This window comes from Canis lupus, chromosome 17, assembly GCF_003254725.2.
Source record: "Canis lupus dingo isolate Sandy chromosome 17, ASM325472v2, whole genome shotgun sequence".
Taxonomy (NCBI): domain Eukaryota; kingdom Metazoa; phylum Chordata; class Mammalia; order Carnivora; family Canidae; genus Canis; species Canis lupus.
In genome coordinates this window covers 8241071-8258490 of record NC_064259.1, presented here as the reverse complement: position 1 = coordinate 8258490, position 17420 = coordinate 8241071, and the positions used below count along the sequence as shown (strand labels likewise).

The window sequence follows — 17420 nt, the reverse complement described above, 5'->3', positions numbered from 1 at the left end:
GCCGACTGACCCTGCAAGTCACTTAACATCTCTGTGACTTTGTTTCTTCCTATATAAATGCCAGATAATAACACACCCACCTCAAATAAGCCCACACGGCTTATTTTATTCTGAGTACAGTGTCTGGCACACGGTAAGTGCTCCGTAAGGTGGCCATGGTCAGTGTTTAGCTGCCACTGTCGTTCTCTCACTGGCAAAATGCCGCCCTAGTTTTTCAGAGCCCAGCTCAAACAGCGCACCCCCTGAGACACCCTCCCTGGCACCGGGGCTCAGTGCACCCTTCTATAGCGCCTCAGCATGCTGAACCCTCAGCAACAGGGTGCTGCACAGAGATGTACCATAAGCTTTCCTCCTGCAGCTCTCCGAGCTGCATCCTTGTTCGCCTGGGCTTTCCCACCAGGTGGCAAGCTCCCAGGGAAGGACCAGGTTGGACTTGACTCTGGGGCCCCGGGGTGAAATGCAAGTCCACCTGCAATACAGGGTATACATTCCCTAAATGCTTAATTCTTTGCCTGCTGGATGAACACAGGACTCATTTACCTCCAAAGGAAAAAAAAGAAAAGAACATTCTGGCCAGATGTTTTCTTCCATCTTAGCTGTCAGCCAATGTGGATGAATTACCATCAAACACTGGAAACAGGCACCTAGATTTCAATCTTTCAGCTTCTCCGACAAAATCCCTCAGATGATTCAAAGTCACTAAAGCAAGATTCCCTTCATTATAAATTGGGGGGGGGCATTATAAATTAGAAGCTAAAGTCATTGCTTCCCCCAAGATAGTTCACAGTTTCCATTTTATAGATCACTAAAAAGCACTGGGCCCAGGCCCCCCGAGAGCTGCAGGACCACCTTGTCCTGTGCAGCCATCAGGGTTAATTGCAGGAAACCTAAACAGTGTTAAGTGTGCAAGCTGAGAGCATAAAGTTATTTTAAAAGAAGAAAGCATCGGTTATTACCAACCGGCCCTCGTTACCCACCTCCGATGGCTTTTTGGCAAGCAATTAACAAAGACCCCACTTCCTCTGCACTCGCCACCTGAGGAGCTGGAGCTGTTAGGGGCTGGTGGTGAATGCACTGAAAGATTCTTGTCTCCACATTTCAAGACACAGGACCTCCTTGATTTACTGCCCTCGCAATTCCTTTACAGTCACAAAGTGGTGGAATCCAGCCAAAGCCCCGGCTGCCACCAGATCAAACGCGGACCAAATCACCAGCCCCGTCCTCCCAGCACCCTTCATCCCGAGTGGTCTCCTGAGCAAATGAAATCCGAGAAGGAAGGACTCCATGGGCTCGTTGGGTCGTTGGGTCGAGTGGATCTTCCGGGATTATTCCTGTTTCCAAGAACTAATTACAATAGCCCCCACCTGCCTGAAGAGAGAGCTGGCCAGAACCTTTCTCTCCCTGGTCACTATCCCCGAGCTGTCCCTCCAGCCCACATTCACCTGCCTTGCTTCCCAGCATTACCCGTGGCCGTGTCTCCTCGTGGCAGGAACCATTTCTTTGTTTTCTGTGGGTCAATCCTTGTCCACCTCCCCCGCCCCACCTCCCCCCTTGGGTCCTCCACATGGTGCCTCACATACAGAATGTGCTCAATAAATACCCACTGATGTGGGGTCAGCTGTGGGGGCTGGACCAGGCATGAAATGTCTGTTCTACAGTGAAGACTGTTCCTGTTGCTATGTCTGGACCAGATCATTACAGCCCTCCTCCACAGGAGACACCAGGCCAGGTGAAGGGGCCAAGGGCACGTGTGGGAATCACTCCCCACTTTATGGAGAAGGTATGAATGTTCTGCAAGCAGGAACACACACTCAGCCCCGGCCTCCCTCCACCTCATGCCAGGCAGCTTCTGAAACCATGGAGGACAGGTCAGGATCCTATTCTTTTTTTTTTTTTTTTTTTTTTTTTAAGATTTTATGTATTTATTCATGACAGAGAGAGAGAGAGGCAGAGACACAGGCAGAGGGAAAAGCAGGCTCCATGCAGGGAGCCTGATGTGGGACTTAATCCCACGACTCCAGGACCACACCCTGAGCCAAAGGCAGACACTCAACCACTGAGCCATGTAAGCATTCCATGTATCTTATTCTTGACACAGGTAGGCTCTTAGAAAAGGTCTAACAAACATATATATACAGAAAAGTTAATTCTAAACGATGAGCTCTCAGGAGCACCTGGGTGGCTCAGCAGTTAAGCATCTGCCTTGGGCCCAGGGTGTGATCTCAGGGTCCTGGGATCGAGGTCTGCATCGGGCTCCCTGCATGCAACCTGCTTCTCCCTCTGCCTGTGTCTCTGCCTCTCTGTCTCTCATGAATAAATAAAAAAAAATTTTTTCAATTCTTTAAATGATGGGCTCTCTATAAGAAGTTAGTCACACTTTAGAATAAATCTCATTTACATTCCCATTCCACATAGAAAGAGCCTACTGAAGAACATAAGCAGGGCAGAAGGATGTGCTGACCGAGAGGCCCCAAAAGGGGCCCATCGCCCACCCCCAAGAGCCTCCCTTGTCCCTGCCCTACATGCAGATGGAACCACAGAGAAGGGACTTACCAAGAAGGGCGTTGTGCCCATTATCATCCGGCAAGAACCTTCTGTCAACAGCACACACCAGGAGATGGTCCGGCAGGCTGGGGGACTTGGCCCCCACGAGGAGAAAGCCTGCAGGGACGTCGATGGGCTCACTGGAGATGGAGACAAGACGCAGGTCCTTCCCTGCCTGGCAAAACCCTAGGAGGAAGGGACAGGGCTCACGTGTGTGCCCAGGGGCTTCCCAGCACCAGGCTCCACGGGCAAAGGGAAGACTACGCTCCAGATCCTGCCAGGGACAGCCTAACCTCTGGATGTGGCTGACTTCGACATTAGTTCCACAAACTAAAATTCCAAACACGATTATTCACCATATAATACACGTTAGTGTCCAAATGAAACTCAGCAGGAAAACCTGTAGACAAGCAATTGTCGATTAAAATGTACACAAGATAAACCCATAGGAAATTGTGAGTAATCTATATAATTTTTTACACCTTGCGCTTTTCACATGTATGAGGAATAGGCAAGTATCTTGAATAGGAAGCAAGAGCCTGGCAATGCTGGCTGCCTCTGGGGTTGGGACTGGTGACCAGGACACAAGGAGACAAGTTAGCAAGGAGCCTTGCACTCTGTGCCCTTTTGAACATTTTGTTTTTTAGAGCTCTTAAATATATTTCCCATTCAAAAAATTAGTGCCCTAAAACATCTGGAAGTAAAAAAGAGAGAAGCAGTTGAGATTTATCTGGACGGGCCCTCTCCAAAGTCTTCCAGGATGAGGGCACATTCAGCCCCATCCCCCAGGCCTGTTCCATCCTTAGTTACCGACGGAGACAATGAGTTAACATGACCCTGATGGTCCCAAGGCTTTCCTGCAAAACTCTACAGTGGTGTCAACAGACTCCTCCCACGTACACCTGCTTCACCATCTACAGCACCTTGTGTCCAGAGTCTACCACATGACCGGGGGCCCTGAGGGGTGAGTGTGCCAGGCCCTGGACCAGGATAAGCTCTGCAAAGCTCTCACTGGATCACCTCTGGGGAAGTGACTCAGCCCCCAGTCTGGGGAGATGGAAATGGGCACTCAGAGAGGTCCCATGATTTGCTCAGAGCTGCTGAGAGGTAGGCCAGGATGGAGCCTGGTCCAACCTGCAGCTTGGGGGCCCCCCCTTTATCATCTTAGGGAAGTTAAGCAAAGTCCCTGAGGCTGAAGCCAAGCACCCAGCAGGCCTTCTACCTACAAGGCCAGGGCTCACCCCCTGATGAGCTGGAGGTAAATGGGCCGTGGACGGTCAGTGTGTTTACTGCGCTGACCTGGAAATTCTTTGAAAACCACTGTCACAACCACTGGAGAGTTCACTGTTGCCTTCTTTCATTAGGTGACCTTTTAACATTTGGACACTGGAAGTCCTACCTCCCAAAGAGCCACAGCCTTGGTTTCCCTCTCCCTGTAACAGCAGCCTCAGTGGGGGCTACCTGCCTCCACTCCGCCTTTCGGCACAACGTCAAGTCCAGGCCCACACAGAGGGCACATGGCATCTCTACACCCCACTGATCCCTGCGCCAAGCCCAGCCCAACCACACCTCAGACCCCTACCTAAATAAACTGCTAGTAGCTCCCCAACGGGCCATATCCTGACCTTCTGAGCCACCGCACATGCAGTTCCTCTATCTAGAATGTCCCAGTCTCCCCCAACCGTCTCACAGACTTCTGCTAACCCTCCAAAACCCAGATAAAGGGCCACCTCCTCCAGGAAGCCTTCCCTAAAGTCTCTGTCTGTGTGAGGAACCTTTCTTGTGCTCCCAGGCACCCTTGGCTCGCCACTCCCCCATCCTGTTAGCACTTTCCACGTCATGTGCAAAGTGGCTGCTTACCTGAATAGCTCCATGAAACTGAGAGCTCTTGTACCTCTTATCTCTAGCAGGGGGGGCCCATAACTAATGAATTAGCTGACACCACTCAACTGGTGTGGCAACAGGACGGAGGAACGTACGCCCCTCAGAGAGGCTGTCCGGCTCCTGAGAGGCAGAGCTGGGGGGTTTACTGCAAGTGTCCCCAAGGACAGAGCACGAGCTCTTCTCGCCACACGAAGGCGCCACCCCCCCACCCCACCCCACCCCCAGCAGGCATCTCTGTGCCTCGGAACCTCAACGGTACAGCAGGAGTCACGTCACTGATTCTACAGGGTTCCTGAGAGAAGAGCATGTGCCTTTTCCAACCGTAGAGAATAGAGCAGAGGAACATTATTCTTACTAATCAGTCTGAGTGATGCACACGGTGCAAACAGACCCGGATTAGGAAATCGATTCTAGCTTCTAAGCAACCATTGGAGAAAACTGAACTGTTGGATCCAAATGCATGTGTCCAGCTGAGGCTGTCCAAAGAGTGCGGAGGGGCTCGGGGCCTGACAGCCCACGGTGCAGGGCGGGGGACCCAGGGGCACAGGGCTGCAGACTCCGGGCAGTGGGGGCTCTGCCCGGCCACCAGCCTCACCGTCTGTGGTACAGCAGCCTTCGGGTGGAGGGTGCATCTGGTAGGGATTCGGGGGACAGGTGGGCTCCAGTGCCCCTTCTCCCTCTTCTTCCTCATCCTCATTGTCTGCACGGCTACCACCTGGAAGTGATAAAGAAGAGGGGGGAGTCAGGCAGAAGGAAGCGGCCCACAAGTCTCAGCCACTGAGTAACTATCCAGCCCCTGTAGACACGCACCAAGTCATCCACCCCCCCAACCCCCGGTGTCTGCTAAGAGGGGAAAAGACGAGATCAGAGGACTTTCTCAAGGTCATGGCCTCAAGCTCCATGCCTGGACGCGTGACTTCAAATTCAGGTTCGTGTCTCTTTCCACCCACCAGAGTGCGGGCGTCTGCACACGCACGAGGGCTCAGTAAGTACGTAATTGGTGGATAAGAATGGCGCATGAAGGACCCCAAAAATACTTCTGTGGGAGGTCCCGCAGATTAAGACATAGACCATTTTACAGAGAGGGACACTGAGGCCTGGAGAGACCCAACGATCAGCCCACAGTTCTTTAGTGAACAGCCCAGAAGCCCAGCAGGCAGGACCCCAGTGCCCCCGAGGCCCATGCAGACCCCCTGCCACTACCTGTTCGGCTTCTTTCAGAATACAAAACATCCTGTGAAGTGCCTCGTACAAACTGTACGTTTTTCTTTATCCCCAAGGGAAGAATGGGTGTAAAGACATGACTAGAAACACAAACACACCCAAATCTGTCACATATGCACAAAGCACCATTCCAGAACAGGGCCAGGCATGTTATGACTTTAGGAAACTCTTTTTTTTTAAGGGCAGTCACATTGTAGGAGTCATGGCAAACATGGAACTGGCCAGGAGAGCCAGGGACTGGCCACAGAAATCCCACTGCTCCCTGCGCATGAGCTTCTTGTCCTTCCCCACAGACTCTCAGCTCCCAGAGAGTGGGGTCCCTGCCCTCACTCATCTCCATGATGCAGGCACCCCGCAAAATGCTCGTGCATTGGAAGTGCCCAGGAGACCCGTGCCCCGCTGATGTGAGCATACACCCCTGTGGCCTGTGTACCCAGCCCTGCTAGAGGAGGGGGTGCATATAAATGAATTTCCAAGGCGATGGAAGTATTGTCCTAACTTTTTTTTTTTAAGATTTTTTAAATTTATTTATTCATGAGAGACACACACAGAGAGGCAGAGACACAGGCAGAGAGAAAAACAGGCTCCTCAGAGGGAGCCCGATGTGGGACTCGAGCCCAGGACCCCGGGATCACGCCCTAAACCAAAGGCAGATGCTCAACCACTGAGCCACTCAGGCATCCCTGTCCTAACTTCTTTTAACAAACGTTTTTGGTGAAGATGTTTCTCAACTTGTCCAGGCTTAAATGTCATTTAAGAAACAGCATGCAAATTTCTTCTCAGAAGAGGGTCATTACAACCTTCCTTACATCAGTAGGGCTGGAAGACCGTTGTTGTTTCTTCTTTCTTTGTTTCTCTGTCTCCTGTTTTAGTTCTGGTTTCTTTGTTGCCACTTCTCTGACCTCTTCTCACTGGGCCCTAGCACCCTCCATCCAGTGGGCCCTAGCACCTCCTCTCACTGGGCCCTAGCACCCTCCATCCAGTGGGCTGAGTGGTTCTAGGTTAATGATGAAATCGTGTGTGGTGTTAAGAGAGGGCCTGGGAATCAGGGAGCTCAGGTTTCAGTCCTCGGGCCTGCCACTGTCTGTGTGGCCACGGCCAAGTTACTCACCCTCTCTGTGCAGCAGATCCTGCATCTTCACAGTGTGGTGCTTTGAGCTGCTATGGTGAATGTGGGGGAATCCGGCCCTCAGAGTTACACAGAATATTCCTGATGGGATTTAATCAGGACAGGGTGCTGGGAATGTGCCTTCACTGTGGCCACCATGTTAAAGGTGCCCATGGGACAAGGCAGAAGAAACATTTCAAGTCAGCTCAGGCCCGTGACCTTGGGTAGAGCAGAGCCGGAAATGAAGAATTCCTGGTGTCTCTGTCTTTCTGAGCCTCCAGTACACAGAGGTGGCAGGAAGACCGTAAAAAGATTACCCAGGAAGAACACAAGGGGGGGTGGGGATAAACTCCGGAGCTCCCTTCAGATGCTTCCTTCCTGCCATTAAATGCAGGCGTGGAGTGGCTCTCACCAAGGGGATGGAGTCACGCCCAGACCCCAGGCGCCAGCAATGCAGCAGGTCCCTAGCAGGTCCCCGTGGGGGTGGGACCGTCCTGCAGCCACCTGCGGGGTGGGTGGCGCCAAATCTCTGCTGTACCATCCTCTCTAGTCTTTGAGCCAGGGCTCCAGGGGCTCAGAGAGAATGGCAAAGACCCCAACAATTTGAGTAAAAAGGGGCGAGAAAGTCAGAGCCACTGGATGCTCTGAGGGCGCCCAGGAATGCCTGTCTGCTCATTATTCTGCTAAGCCAAAAGGGAGAGGAATTCAGACGCTCAGAAAGAATGAAAGAGACAGCCTTAAGCCTCAGGGAGTCTAAGAAAGAGCTCAAAATCCAGTTGATAAGAAAGCAGACCTCAAAGGTCAAAGGTCTACAGCAGACATCCCAGGGCCTTTGAAGGGATCAGTCGGGCAGAGCAGTGAGGGCGAGGAGACTTATGGCCAGGAGCAGACCAAACCAGCCTGCTGGCCAAGGTCTCCGGGGGGAGGAGGGCATTAACGGCGTCAGACAAAACCATCCGGACTGGGAGCTTAGGACCTTCACGCGGAAACACAGGTACCCAGAGATGCTGGCTCACTACTTCACTCTGCGAAGCCTGAGGCTATTCCCTGTGATGTTTACGCTCAATTTTGTTTTCTTTCCACTAGAAAAAAAATTTAAAAAAAAACAGATGGGGACGCCTGGGTGGCTCAGTGGTTGAGAGTCTGTGTTTGGCTCAGGTTGTAATCCTGGGGTCCTAGGATCCAGTCCCGCATCAGGATCCCTTCAGGGAGCCTGCTTCTTCCTCTGCCTGTGTCTCTGCCTCTCTCTGTATGTCTCTCATGAATAAATAAAATCTTTAAAAAATTTTAAAAACCATATGACACTTGAAGGCGATGGGGTTCCGAGAATTAACTGCCTCTTGTTTAATTCATTAATACTTATCTCAAGATGCTGGGGTGGTATGTTTTGTTTGGTCTTTCTCTTGAAAAAGTAAACAACACATAAAGCCTTTTCCCCCTGGAAGGAGGTGGTAAGACCTCTAATCCAGGGAACAAAGTCATAAAAGCCCCTGCTGAATCGCCCTCATGAACACAGAAAATGGTAACAGACCCAGGGGTGTTTAGTAGGCCAGCACCCTGGCCATAAAAACCACCTTTAATGTCACTGTCTGAGGCAGGACGGCAATAAGAGACCCTGGCAGAGAGACAGACGCACAAAACAAGGTGAGGCCAGTGCAGGCCGTCTGCACCAAGTTTTATGACGCAGAAACAACCAGGTGCAGAGCTGTGTGTTGGGTTTATGGTGACATCCTGCACACTAAAAAGTGGGTCTTCCCCTTCCCACCAAACCCCTCTTTTGTCCTTCCTGCACCCCGGCAGGATTTTTCTATTCCGTGTGTGGACACACAGGGAAAGCTGGAGGGCCTGCTCCGGTTTTTGTACAACAGGAGAGCAGCTGGCAAGGTGCCTTCAGTCCTCAACCCGGTAGGCATGAGAAGGGTAAGCCTCAAAGCTGTCCCTGGAAAGTGCCACAGGCCCACTGCCCTATCAGCAGGGCCGGGAGTATCCCAGGAAGTCTGAATGTTCAGACTTCCAGAGGCCACCTCCCAGGTAGTCCCAGAGACCTCAGGCAGAAGGAAAAGCTGACTGGGAACCTTGCTCTTCTCTCCCCACAGGTGAGCACTTCCCACCTACCTAACCACCTGTCTGTCTGCCGCCTTTCCATCACAGAGCCACCAAAGCCAAGGGTGAACTCCAGGACTCCGGCACTCCTTGACGCTGCAACCTGCAAGCAAACCCACCTCCCATCTTCCCAAATTGTGGGATTTCATCGCTTTAGCAGGTGGAGGTGGAAAGCACTCTGTAGATTTTAAGGGGGACTAAGTCGTCATTGTCACCGTCATTAATGTATCATTAGCAACAAAGCCTTCCGATACTGAAAGTAGCTAAGGATGACTGTTTAATGCACACATTCTACATAAGCGTGTCAGCTAACCAGAAACACAGCGCGTCTCCTCCAGTGTTGATAGCAGTGCCTCCCCTGCTGGAAAATGAGCATGCTCTCCATACCAGAGAATTCTTGGTTTTCCTCGTTTGTGCTTTTGAGCACAGTCCAGTTTCTCCCAGTCCCTCATTCAGCATTTTGAGGTCCTTACTGGTGCTGTTTGCAAAGTTAATGGTTAAGGACATTTCAAGGATGGACACAAGGAACGCCTCCCTGCTAGAATAAGGAACTATCAGATACCACACCGGCAACTCTGTGCCTCATTTTCCCTTATGCGCAATCCTCCTCGCCAGCCATCCCCACACCTGCCAACACACACACACACACACACACACGCACACTGACACGGAGCCACAGACATCGTGACCTCCCCACTACAGGACCTGGCATGCTTTCTTAATTAATTTTTGTTTTAAACAACGGTCCTTTTTGCCTTCGATATCTAAGTGCAGTCTGCAGGGAACTTCCAGTGGGAGGCATAAACTGACCACAAGAATTTAGCTTAACAGTAACTGCCTCATCCTAGGGATTGCTGTGGGGTTACTTCTGACATGAAAGCACATGGCTATCGAAGAGGCAAACTGAAGACTGAACACACAACCAATTTATTTTCTGGATAATTAAGTAAATCCTAAAGTTGTCCCCATGCCCGAATATAACTTATTCCTTTATTCCTGGCACACGTTCCATTCATCAGGGTCTGTTCCTGGGTTTTCAAAGTTTCTAGAGGGCTCTTGTATCTGCGATCCCACAGAGAAACCACCTAGACTAATCTGCAAAGATATGGCCGTGCATCCCGGGACAGAGAGAAAAAATATATGTGTATCACCGAGGGCCAGAGCGTGTTAAAATTTCTCACTCATCCAGGGAGCACATCAAACCTAATGAGAGCAAAAGGAACAACCAATTCAACTACCGTCCGCCGCAGCCCTCTTCCTTCCTCCTGGGAGCCGAAGGGTAATCTTACTCCTTGTCACTTTGTGGCCCAAAATAGTCTTAGGCAAGTAAAGACGTAGGTGCAACCTTTCCGATACTTCTCTCCCCACGTTTTGCACACAGAGGGGAGCAGAAAGAGTTCCCAGTGCTGGTGCAACCCGAGCTGCACACAACGCAGGAAAATAACACACGCGCGTCTCGTACCTTCTAGGGCGGAGAGCTGCTGCTCGGCTTCCAGGTACAGCTGGGAGAAGACGGGCCGGGGCACCAGGCTGTTGGACCGCAGGGACGCCTCGATGGAGTTGTGCAGGACCTCTTCGAACCGCGTCGTCTTCAGCTGTCCGGCGTAAGAGTTCCCCATCTTCAGCAAGGACGACGGAGGCTGCTGTTTAAAATGGCATTTCGGCGTCGGGCCAAGGCAGAAGTGAAGGGGCTGCGAGGAGGGCAGGGCCGCGTCCCCGCTCGCTCGGCACAGGGGAGAGGGCGGCTCTCGGCCACGGCTCCTGCCGGGCAATTACAGGAAGTTATATAAGTAACAGCCTTCTCTAAGTTAGCGCTCGGATCGCAGGGTCTGGCACCTCTTAGCATACCTCGCTGGAAATCGGCTCCTCGCCAGCCCCGGCTTCCCAGACCCCCGGCTTTTCCCGGAGATGTGACCCTGCCCCCAAGGGAGCTCGGGCGAATGATGGTTCATTTATTCTCCTTGACTTACAGGAGAACAGCCCCGCGCCGCTGACAGCGCCAGGATCCGGGCCAACTGGTCTCCGGATGGTCGGATTCCGAGACCTCCCCACAACCTCCCTTGGAAGGTAGGCTAGCAGATTTTCCCATCACTGCCTTTTCTGCTAAAAGGCCAACTGTGAACATCCTTCCCTTAAAGTGTTGTAGTGGTTCATCATCGTTTCCATTATACAAGGAAGGTAGAATTACATCTGGAAAACGTGGAAAGCTGGAAACTACAGAAGAGGGTGGAAAAACAAAAGGGAAATCATGGATATTCCCATCCCCCAAGATAACCGGTGTGATTTTTTTTTTTTTTTTTGCCGCAGCTGAAGATACAGTTCACGTATCATACCATTCACCCCGTGAAAATGTGTGACTCAGTGGTTTTTTAGCATATTCAGGGGCGTGCAACCATCACACGATCAATTTTAGAATATTTTCATCACCCCCCCAAAAAAACCTCATACCCTTTAGCTATCAATCACTCCTTAAGCCCCCAATCCCCCAGACCCTGCCAACCACTAATTTACTTTGTTTTTATAGATTTGCTTCCTCTGGAAATTTCATATTAATGGAATCCTATGGTCTATGGTCTCTGGTGATTGGCTTCTCCCAGATAAGCATAATGTTTTCAAGGTCCTTCTGTGTTGTCATGAGTGTCAACACTCCATTCCCACCTAATTAAGTCTGTATTCTTTTCAGACTTTTCTTCACTGCTTGGGGACAGGAGGGAGATGGGAGATGGTATCCACATAGTTAATAACCATGCTATAAATGAAATTTTTGATTCTGCTTTTCCACTGGACATAAACATTCCACTCATTCCTCTTATAAATGCTTTTAAAGTAATTATTATGGCAGTGCCATATCCCATTGCACGAAGGTGCAGATACTCAAGACATTTCTCTTGGATCATATGCGGTAAACCTTTATGTTTAGTGCTTCCCAAGAACCGGCAATTTTTTTTTTAAGATTTTATTTATTTATTCATGAGAGACACTCACAGAGAGAGAGAGGCAGAGACACAGGCAAGGGGAGAAGCAGGCTCCATGCAGGGAGCCTGATTGGGACTCGATCCCGGGTCTCCAGGGTCACACCCTGGGCTAAAGGCGGCGCTAAACCACTGAGCCACCCAGGCTGCCCAAGAACCAGCAATTAAATTGATATTCCTTCCTAATGCTTTCCATTTATTTTCTGTTTCATTAAAATTAGCTTTCTGTTTCTATTTTTCCTTGGGCTTATTTAATCTATTGTATTTTTTCCAAACCTCTGAAAATGATTACTTTAACATCATCCTTATTTTCCACCTCTTTTAATAACGAAGCTACTGCGGGCTGCATGTTTTCCTCTGGATACCTCTTTCACTATGGCTCATAGGTTTGGTATAACATGCTCTCCTTTTCATTTCTTCTGAGACGGCTTACAATCTCCCTTTTGATACCCTCCTTACCCTGGTAATTATCCAGGAATGCATTTTTAATTTCTAAATAGTCAAGCTTAGGGAACAGGAGGTTAGCCTTCTTTTTCTTTTTTTCTTTTTTTTTTTTTTTAGACTCAACACCCAGCATAGAGCCCAACCCGGGGCTCGAATGACCCTGAGATCAAGTCCTGAGCTGAGATCAAGAGTCAGATGCTTAACCACCTCAGCTCACCCGGATGCCACTAGTCTTATTTATTTCTAATTTCTACCGGACTATAACCATGGCTGTGGCCTTTAGAAACTCAACTTTTAAAATGTTAAGGGTGGGCAGCCCCGGTGGCGCAGCAGTTTAGTGCCGCCTGCAGCTCGGGGTGTGATCCTGGAGACCCGGGATTGAGCCCCACATCAGGCTCCCAGCATGGAGCCTCCTCCTCCCTCTGCCTGTGTCTCTGCCTCTCTCTCTCTGTCTCTATGAATAAATAAAATAAAAAATCTTTTAAAAGAATAAAAAAAAATAAAATGTTAAGGGGTTCTTTTTGACAGCTATCTGATGGATTTTTTTTTAATTTAAAAAGATTCTATTTATTTATTCATGAGGGAGACAGAGAGAGAGGCAGAGACAGGCAGAGGGAGAAGCAGGCTCCATGGAGGGAGCCCGATGTGGGACTCGATCCCGGGACTCCAGGATTACACCCTGGGCCTAAAACAGACGCTCAACTGCTGAGCCACCCAGGCGTCCCTACCTGATGGATTTTTACCAATAGCCTGATATGAGAAAAAAAAGATGTATAAACCCTCTGTAAGGGAGGAAAGGCACAGATCACTCAATTCTTCGATATCCTTATATATTTCTTCTCTACTGTATGGTTGATTCTCCAAGTAGCATTTGACTTTAAGAATCGCACCAGATAGGGATCCCTGGGTGGCGCAGCGGTTTGGCGCCTGCCTTTGGCCCGGGGCGCGATCCTGGAGACCCGGGATCGAATCCCACGTCGGGCTCCCGGTGCATGGAGCCTGCTTCTCCCTCTGCCTGTGTCTCTGCCTCTCTGTCTCTCTCTGTGTAACTATCATGAATAAATAAATAAAATCTTTAAAAAAAAAAAAAAAAAAAAAGAATCGCACCAGATGCCAGTACCAACGTGACCGCAGAGCAAGAGCTCCTGCTTCATCACAGTGATGCCCAGGGTCACACAAGCTGTGAGACTGGCTTCACACATCACTCTGACTTAAGACCTGTGGAAGAAAGTCTCCCTTATTTGGGTGGCAGAGCCATTTGGAGATGGGGCCCCAGGCACCCTGAGGGAGCTCTGATTTCCCTCCTGAAGGTAAAATGGGCCAAGCAGTCCTGCTGATTTTCTGCCTCTATTGTAAGGAAGATCCAGCCTTTCCTTTTCCAACTACAAGTAAATGAAAACCACTAAACACTTCCTGCTTGAAGCAATAATCCCTGACCACAGGGCCCCTTGGCCAGCCCCAGTTTCCAGTCTGGGAAATGAGCCTCAGGAATAACCTGACACAGAGAAGGTGCTAGAGAAAGAGGTCAGCTCCCAGAGCCCCCAAACAGCCTGTGTCAGAAGGGGCTCTGGGGGTCCTCATGTCTGCTTTTTTCCTTGACCTGATACAAAGAAGCCTTGACCCCTTGATACCTGAGTGAGGGGTCACTGGCCACATTTGGAGACATCTGCATTACTTTTGATTCAAGGTGGTCTGTTTAAAGTTGAGGCCAATTAGTAACATCATGAATGTCTATTTCAGGGCACCTGGGTGATTCAGTGGTTGAACATCTGCCTTTGCCTCAGGTCATGATCCTCGGGTTCTGGGATCGAGTCCTGCATCGGGCTCCCTGCAAGAAGTCTGCTTCTCCCTCTGCCTATGTCTCTGCCTCTCTCTGTGTGTCTCTCATGACTAAATAAATAAAATATTTATTTTAAAAAATGTCTATTTCTATAGATCTCTATCTGAAGGCCTAAGGCCCACAGAAAGGAGCTTTAAGTCCATCCCATTTCACACAGCGTCTCTATAGAATCATGCTCAATGACCAAAAGAAAATGATGGAGGCATCCATACTCTACCTTCCCAAAGTCCTGTTCTCACCTGACGGCTGATTAGCACCCTGAGCCCAGAGGGTTCCACCAGTTATAGCAGACAATGACCAATGTGGATGGAGCAATAAAGAGGAAGAAAGAAATTGAACATTCATTGTCCAGCCACTGTGTGCAAGGCCCTGGGCATGCATGTGTGGTGGTCAGGTGAGCGATATTATAAAGCCCATTCTAAAGGTGACAGATTCAAGACTTGGAGATGATAAGTAACCTGCAGGAGTTCTGGTTCAAAGAAAAGAAATAGAATTGGGCTGTGGCAGAGGGGGAGAAGCAGCCAAGAGGAAAAGAGGGAGGGGGGTCATGGCGGGGAGGGAGACGAGAGTATGAAAGGAACAAAACCACAGAAAAGTTTTCACACTCAAAGCAAAATTTTACAACCCTAGGTAAACATGAAAGCTTTCATGTCTATAAGCAAATACAGAGAAAATGCACCCCACTCCCTATCCAATGATGCATTTGAAATCATGAGGAAACACCAGTAAATAAGGATGGAAAAGGAGCACTGAGAATCATATGAAAATTTGAGGGCCCAGGGAACCACAAGTGAATGGGATGGGAACTTCCTACCTGGAGAGCTCTGGCTTACTGACAAAACCACCTGCCAGGTGAGAGGCTTGGGGAGGGGAGGGGAGGGGAGGGCAAGGGAGGGGAGAGGAAGGGAGGGGACGGCAGAGCGGGGATGGGCCAGAGGGCGCTGCTGGAGCTCTTTGGCACCTTAAAATCCCACTCCCCCTCAGCTAGGGAACCCAAGAGCCTAGCTCAGGGTCAAACATGAGAGCTTAATTATCTTCCCCAAGGCCTCCAGGGGGGAAGACAACATCTTCGAGGGCCAGGGCTGCTGTCTCCCTGCCCCCGCTCCCCTGGGGCTGCTGCCTCTGGGGCAGGTCTCTGCTAGCCTCCTGCTGCAGGGATTTCTTCCACACCCTGACACATCATCCTTCACTGCCTGCATTCCAAGGCCTGGTCCATTTCCTCCCGCTGCTGGTGCATGATGTTCTTCAACCCCAGAACCTGCACCACAACCTTCACTATGACGCAAAAGCGTTTGGCAGCTGTCAATGGGAGAGAGCATGTGTGACCCTGAGCATAGTGCCTGACTTACCCAGCCTCTGTATTCTCATCTGTAAAGCGGGCACCCTGACAGGCTGACTCACCACTTGAAGAGTAAAAGAGGCTGAGCAGCTGGAAAGTGCCTAGCATAGCACCTGGCACTCAGGGCATGATCACTAATTTCCGGCCAAAACTGAATATTCAGCTGAGAAGAATTTCAGATCATAAATGACAAGTGACAGTAAGTGCTACAATGTAGGGGGTGCTGGAGGGGACCAGGGAAAACTTAGGCTGAGGGGCTGGTACCCTGAGGGGGGCCACAAAGGGAGAGGAGGGTATTTTGGTAGGATAGATTTTGGAAGACCATTTAAGAAAGGGCCAGGAGAGTGCAAAAGAATGAAAGCCCCATAAGGACAGCCAGACATGCCCTAGAAAAAGGAGACATTTGTCTTTACAGGAAGTAAATGGCTTATGAGATGGCACTGTGCTAGAGCAAAATCAAAGCAGGGTGAAAATCAGACATTGTTTTATCAGGAAACGGTGGCTGAAGCTTCAGAGCTAGGGATTTATGGGGATCAGGTGGTGTTTTAGGCAGGTCAGTCAGACAGAGGTATTTGGGATAAAACCGGAGGGCCTGATAGATGCGGTTTCAATGGGCTCCTTATCTATCTGCTGGTTTTTAAGACCGAAACACAAAAAGTGTCTTGAAAACTCTGTACCTAGGAATGCAGCGGGAGAGGTAGGGAGCCCATTCCACCAAATCAACCTCAAATATAGCTCTATGGCAGTTCAAATCCCAGAACTACGGGGAAAGCCAGCAATGCTGCTGGCTCCTCTGACCCCAGAAGCACCTACACTGAACTTGACCAGGCACTGAATTTGACCAGGCAAAGCAGACGGATCTGATCCCAAGTGAGTTGGGAGTCACCAAGATGGGCTATCTCAGCACACTCTCGATGGCTGAGACACCCAGCCCAAGCCACGCTCCTCCCGTGGCACCTGCAAATCAAGCTGTGGCATGTAGAACATTCCACTGGAAAGAGCAGCAAGCTCTAGGTTGGGTTGAAGTTCAATGAGAATACGTGTGGGGCAGGCACATCAAGGAGGATCAAGGATGGTCACAAGTGGAGACAAAGAAGAGAGAGGAGGCTCCAGGGAGAGGGGACAGAGGGAATATGCACATTAGCTCTCTTCCTGCCCAAACCACACTAGGAAGGCAGTGAGGAACACACAGGTATATACACACCACCCAGTGAGGAGACAAAGTAACAGCAGGCTAGACATGCCCGCACAATTTGGAAGATGCAAAGCAGAAGAAGTGGAGACAGATTTTGAAAGAGTAAGAACTAAGGCATCCTCAGGGAGCAAACCAATTCAAACCACAACTGAAGCCAGAAAAAGCTTAGGAATTGCAGACAACACAGTGAAAAAGTGGGGCTGAAGACCTACGGTGGGGGGCAGGGAAACCCGACCCTCTCCCACTCTTCTCCCTCCTCCCCCTCCCACAGCAGCCTCTTCCCTGTCTCCACTGAAGCCTGGAGGTTTACTCAAGAAAAAAATCACAGAGAATCTGGACTCAGGGATACAGCTGATACCAGGGTATGGGAGGAAAACAGAAGAACCAGTTTGTCCACATAATGATTGATGAAGTGCCCTCCCCTCTCATTCCTTTTCCTTATCTGGCTCCCCCAAAATGCTGACACTTAGGCTTAGGGATGTGCAGACACTGAAAACGGGGGATGCTCCCAATGCCACAGACCCATATACAATCACGTCCCATAAGGGAGCCCCTGCCCAGTACATCATATGTACCTTTGTATGGCAACTTTCCCAAAATCCTCTGGGCCTGATCCGTAACAACAAGCAGACATCCAAAGACCAGCATCACAAAGGCTTTTGAGAAACTCCTTTTAACATAAAAAGTAGAGTCCAAAAGATACAGATAAAAGAGAGCAAACAAAAACTACAAGAAAGATGACACATACACACCGCAATTCATATCCT

General features: G+C 50.0%; 1 protein-coding gene and 1 long non-coding RNA gene across 9 annotated transcripts in view; one reads left to right on the top strand and one right to left on the bottom strand.

The window, feature by feature from the left end:
• The window catches only part of GREB1 (growth regulating estrogen receptor binding 1), a 136188-nt gene that overhangs the window by 64824 nt on the left and 53944 nt on the right, over window positions 1–17420 (bottom strand). For 7 of the 8 annotated variants that reach the window (XR_004806248.2, XM_049095744.1, XM_035700756.2 and 4 more), the window contains exons 2-4: window positions 10326–10624; window positions 5024–5143; window positions 2554–2730 (exon numbers count right to left, since the gene is read on the bottom strand). Coding sequence is in view for 7 of the 8 variants with exons in the window: in XM_049095744.1 (XP_048951701.1) it covers window positions 2554–2730; window positions 5024–5143; window positions 10326–10482 (454 nt within the window). In the remaining variant the exon portion in view is untranslated. The remainder of the gene's footprint in view (window positions 1–2553; window positions 2731–5023; window positions 5144–10325; window positions 10625–17420) is intronic. The other variant, XM_035700754.2, reaches the window with a different exon arrangement.
• On the top strand, window positions 10334–14199 carry LOC118351196 (uncharacterized). Its single transcript, XR_004806249.2, has 3 exons — window positions 10334–10467; window positions 10836–10930; window positions 14020–14199. It is a non-coding gene; the product is annotated as an uncharacterized LOC118351196 (long non-coding RNA).